Here is a 5,770-nt window from a genome sequence, read left to right as displayed (position 1 = left end):
TGTTATTTCCACCGTGTCATTACTCTTTGGGTAAATGAATAGTCTCCGGGGTAATGCTCTAGGACACGGCCCACTAACCGAAACCAAATGCGGGACCCCGCGGTTCCCCGTTCCCCCCTGATTTTTGGGGCATGGGGCTCCAGAGAGGGCTTTGACTCGTGCCTCAGTGATGAAACAGGAGAGGAGAACGTGCAGAAAGTGTCCGACCCCCCCCCCCCCGCCCCCATTTCTGGGAGCTGCCCGTCTTTTTCTTCCCATGCTCTCTGTCTCCACTTGACCCTTACTATTAGACACTGCTATTGATTTCTCCTGCTATGTCAAGCTCAGAGACTACAAAAGAATGGAGATGAGGTGTGTGTGTGTGTGTGTATGTGTATGTGTTTGTGTGTGTGTGTGTGTGTGGGGGTACTGTAGGTGGACAGTAAAGCTTCATCTCACAGGTTAGTCTCAGGAGCCATGCAGTAAGCACCATTTATTAGTCTAGCACAAGACACACTCGCCATCAAATCACTACACAACCCTTTCAAAACATCACCTAACGGTCTACATCTGGGATCGGCGAGAGATCGTTGAATAGCAGCTATGAATACCATATTTAACACCATTTCTCTCTGAAACATGTCAAGAGAAGAGAAAAAAAAAATGATTTGCAAAGAGAAAAACACACACATACACAGACACTCACAATGTAATTTCTTGTGATCAACAAACTCTTTGAGTGACCAGTCAAACCAGATCAGACAAGTGCGGCTTTGAGTTGAGAAAATTACTGCATTGAGAAAAAAAATAGCACACAAACAGGTGAGAGTGAAAGAGTAGTGAAAGTCACAGACACTGTTCGCTGTAGGACGGAAGTGAAGATGAGCTAAACCACTGTCACTTCCTTTTCCATCAGCTTTTTTCTTCTTTCTTTCTTTTGTTCAGTCAAACAGCTCCGGTGTCAGTCCCAAATATGGCTTTCTCTTATCTTCCTTTCAAAGACCGCATCACAACAATCCCCCACCCAAACATGTTTGAAGTGAGTGATGCAGTCGATGGGCTTTGATTTCATATCTAAACATTACTCAAAACATACACTTCTTCTATCGTCTTTATGATAAATTTAGCTTAAACGTTGGATACACACACCACTACATTCCGTAAAAAATCTGGAGTTGTATGAAAACAGATCTTGTATGGCAGTTTAGGTTGACTGCCTTGACTGAACAGATGCTTAAATGTGCTTCAAACTGAGATACACCATGGCGACACATTTTCCCCGTTTCTTCAAAAATTGTGTCTTTGTCTTTCAACAGGATTCTGTAGAGCTGGTTGGTACGACATGTCTGTCACTCAAGGTAGATGCCTTGTACCAGCCTACCTCATGCTGTTGAAACATCATGGCTTTCAGCTTGTATCAAAGCACTCAGTGACAGTCAAGTCAACGGGGCGAAGCGTTCACGCCATCGCACACTGTAAAACATAAAAAGATGTTTTTCGACTCATCTCTGTAGGAGAGCTACTTTCTTGTGGTGCTTAAAATGGTTCTTCAGGGGGGGAACACATGGTTCCTGCTTGAACACAAATGTCTTTGACAATAGAACTGACTCTCATAAGACATACAGTAAGAGACTCCAGAAGAACAGGACAATTTTGTGAAATTTTGTGAAAGCCAGCGAACGCGAAACACAACTGCCACAACTGTTTTTGCATGTGCACCTTACAACGCAGCAAAAACGACAAGGTGTACTGTTGTTGAATGTCTGATAAAAAATATAACTATATGGGAGTTTGATGTGCAGGCAGGCTCGGAGATCAGATGTCAATCAAATGATCAGGAGAGGTTTGCATGGCTTGAATGCATGCAGTAGACACACAGAAGGTGAAGGCCCATGACAGCTTCCATCTTAGCACCTTAGAAGAGATTGTACATTTGTGGCATTCGATTTGATACACGCAACTTCTCATTTTGATAAGGTCTCGCCCCGTTTGAAGACTGTTCTGAAATGTGCTTTTTTTCCCCCCTCTCTCTATCTCTCTCTCTCTCTCTCATGTGTATCAGAGATATTGGAATCATTTGGAAGCTTCGTAAAAGGCACTCAGAATTCACTCTGATTGTGTGGATGACACCAAAAAACACCTGGTGTCTAAGGGTCCGCCTCTCCTGTTTCAACGCGTATGCCGACCTTCCCACAAAGTGGCTGTGGGTGCACAGACTCCAGAAAGTAAGCTTGTGTGAAATCAAACCAATCTGTCATAGAACGCAGCGTGCAAACAATGGGATGTGACACAAAATTGCTCCTAGGACAAGAGTTCAGACCCTGATGACTCAAAAACAAGAGAGAGAGAGAGAGAGAGAGAGAGAAAGAGAGAGAGAGAGAAGGGGGGGTCAAACAGAGGCTAGACGGCCTCGTTTTACACGGAGGCTAAAAGGGCATGGCGGTCATACTGCCATCCAAATGCGATTAAGGGACATTAAAACAAAAACACGAGGACCGAGAAGAGACTAATTTGCTCATGCCACTGCACAAAGGCAGACACTCTATGGGCTAGGCAGGCACAGGGAGAGTGTAGCACCCCAGACATGAGAGAATTTAATGAGCGTTGCATGCCCAGTACCCAACCGACCCTTAAACTGAGACAATTCGCTGGAATGAAGTCATTTGCAAGCTTACACGGGCATGGTCTTTGTGTCTATGAATGTGTGTGTGTGTGTGTGTGTGTGTGTGTGTGTGTGTGTGTGTGTGTGTGTGTGTGTGTGTGTGTGTGTGTGTGTGTGTGTGTGTGTGCACCAGTGAAGTAAAGCTGTTTATGTGCTCAGTCTTGGAGAAACACTGAGAGTAGGCTGTGGTGGAGCTTGTGCCAGCAGACAGGCCTGCTTAAAAGAAGTGCTTGTTTGCTTGTCTGTTGAATTCCCCTAGGCTTTTCCATTCCCCAGTTTCCAAGTCACATTGGTTGCAGTTTGTTCCAACACAAGACCACATCCTACAGATTCATTTTACAATAGTATCTTGTTGGGCTGCTTGATATGCTTCCCACCCAATGTTTGTGATCAAGAACATATTGCTCAAGACTGCATGTTGAGACATACCACACTGATGGTCGTGGCTAGTCTTTAGGTTAACCTCAGTGTCTGGCCAAGATATGTCAGTCTGGGTTGAAAAAAAGCAGACAACTGTGTCTCTGAAATTATTTTTGTTTAAAGAATGAATGAGAGAATGAAATAAGAACCCCCCTCCAACAAAAAAAAAAAAAAAAAAAAAAACGTTATAGATCTCTCAGTCAATACTAAGAAAAGACATGGGCCCAATATTCATTCATTAGTGATGCCTTGTAATTATGATGAAATAACGAGTGCCTCTCCTCTAGTGGACCACTGTGCCTGGTTACCTGTTTCTCTGTTTCTAATATCTAATGTGGGATGATCAGTGGGCTATTTTGACTAAAACCATCTGTATCTGCATCTGTTCAGATCCTATTTACTCTCTGTGGTGCATACAATAACATTGGAGGGTAGCTTCGACCATTTAGAATGAAGAAACAGGAAAAGAGAAAGACAGAGGTAAAACGGAGAGAGAAAGAACAAACTGGGCCGGCCATCAAGGTCAAATCAGAAACAACAATGACAACAGCTACAACAACAATCAATATCAACAATCAACATCAACACCGACATCAACAGGAAAAAAAAAATCAAATATTTGGAAAAAAAGAAGAAAAAAAAAACACCAAAAAATTCCTCTATTTCAGAGTGTCTCTTCATCTTTGGTATAAAAATGGCCATCCCTCTGGCTGCATGTTATCCACAACTAGGAAAGACTACAGAAATTGTCAACAATTTCCTCTATTGCTTTTTGCACTGATTGGTTTTAGACCATAAGCTCCTACTGAATCTACGAAGTTTTATCATTGCAAGTATTATTTTTTTTCTTCTGGGTTTTTTAATGTCATGTTTTATTTTTTTTCTTATTCCTTTTTTTAATTTTTTTTTGCAGTGGGACAAGCAAAGCGGGCTAAAAACATCTTAAAGCTCATAAAAAAGGTCAAAGGTTGCAGATAAAAAGCACTAAAGTCGTCAACAGCAATTAATTTTTTTGCCATGTAAAATTATAACCATGGTAATAAAAAAAACAGGTTCAGCATTTGCAAGAAACTGCATTTACTAAAACGCAGTACATGTGTTTTTTTTTCTTTAACATCTGTGTGAAAAAATCTTGAAGCTTTGTCTCCCTCTATTCTTCTTCCACAGCATTTTGTATCTTCTCTTCAAAATTCGGATTCCTCTTACACAAAATTTCCCCCAAAACATTTTTGTTTTCTTCAAATGAAGAAATGAAAAGCTCATGTCTATGAAATCTGTACAGCTTATTTGATAGGTTTATCTCTCTAGCTAGACATTTTTTAGCACCTTGTACCATCAAATGATTCAAGGAACCGATTAAACCACTCTTCTGTTTTCAAACGAGACACAGGACACAGGACGGGACACCGTCTCTGACGTCCTCAAAATTAAGGCAATAAAGATTCAGAAGAAAACCCAACATTATTGAGGATCTCTATAAAACTAAAATTTGAACAGGAGGAAATCAAAAATAAAGGAAGAGTGAAAAAGAAACCGTAGCTTAATATCTGAGGAAGACAATCTGTAGCTCTCAAACTCCCTTCCTCTACTCCAAAAAAAAATAAACCTCATTTCCCCTACCTGTGCACTCACCTTTGTTTTTTTATATTTTTATATATATTTTGTAATTTTATACTTTTTTTCTCTTTGAGGAATTTCTTGGAGAAAGAATTCAAGCCTCAACTCATCCCAGCTGGCATGTTACCAAATATGATACCTTATCAACCGTTGCCACGGCGCCAAGTGGAGCTTCCAACCTCCCTCCGTCTCTGTGCTCAGACCAGGTAGGACGTGATAAAAGTATCTCTTTTTACATTTTTTTTTCCTAGTTTTTTTTTTTTGTTTAATTTTTTTGTCTTTTTTTTTTTTTTGGGGGGTGCCTGGGCGATCTGGAAGCAATCTGTCAGTTCCTCTCTCTTCATTCTCAGTGCGGCCACATCTCCCACTGACTCAAGGCAATGCTGTCACAGGTACATTCTCTCTGTCCCGTTGCTATCTGAGGGCCAGTGAAAGAAAGAGATATGGAGACAGAGATGGAGAGATGGGGGGAGTGAGACAGAGATGGAGAAATAGAGGGAGAGAGACACAGAAAGAGTTTATTTATATGGTATTTACTGGTATGTTTTTGCTTGACAAGATGATTCCAAAGTAGATTGAACTGCTTGTTATGCTTTGGCAGTGCACATGTAGATGCACCATGGCAACACATAATAGCATACAATACGATTATACAATACTACTATAATAATGTAGTAGTATACAATACGATTATACAATACTACTATAATAATGTAATAGTATACAATAGATTATACACTACTACTATAATAATGCAATAGTATACAATACGATTATACAATACTACTATAATAATGTAATAGTATACAATACGATTATATAATACTACTATAATAATGTAGTAGTTGAACAAATAGACAAAGAGACAAATACACACACTGAGCTAAGTCGTTGGTCTTGTACTTGCTTTGATATTTATATGGGAGAAAGAGTAAGAGATCACTCTTACATGAGAATACAAAAGATAATATCAAGATAGTTAACATAGATAGATCACTGTAGAAAGAATAAAAAGTAAAAAAGTAACTGTTATGACATGATACTGATTGGAGGAGGTAATATGGTAACATTGCTATTTGCATAGTTGGAGTT

The 5,770-nt window shown here is 40.1% G+C and overlaps 1 protein-coding gene across 1 annotated transcript in view; it reads right to left on the bottom strand.

Annotated features, from left to right (window-relative positions):
- Nucleotides 1-208: 208 nt before the first annotated feature.
- The window catches only part of LOC125284987 (RNA-binding motif, single-stranded-interacting protein 3-like), a 262,838-nt gene continuing 257,276 nt past the window's right edge, over nucleotides 209-5,770 (bottom strand). Inside the window, exon 14 of the mRNA XM_048229169.1 lies at nucleotides 209-5,104. Coding sequence (XP_048085126.1) covers nucleotides 5,065-5,104 — 40 coding nt within the window. The 3' untranslated portion in view covers nucleotides 209-5,064. The remainder of the gene's footprint in view (nucleotides 5,105-5,770) is intronic.

The sequence above is a fragment of the Alosa alosa genome, chromosome 20 (genome assembly GCF_017589495.1).
Source record: "Alosa alosa isolate M-15738 ecotype Scorff River chromosome 20, AALO_Geno_1.1, whole genome shotgun sequence".
Taxonomy (NCBI): Eukaryota; Metazoa; Chordata; class Actinopteri; order Clupeiformes; family Clupeidae; genus Alosa; species Alosa alosa.
Note: the sequence above shows the minus strand (reverse complement) of the source record. Positions and strands in the feature narration are given on the sequence as shown.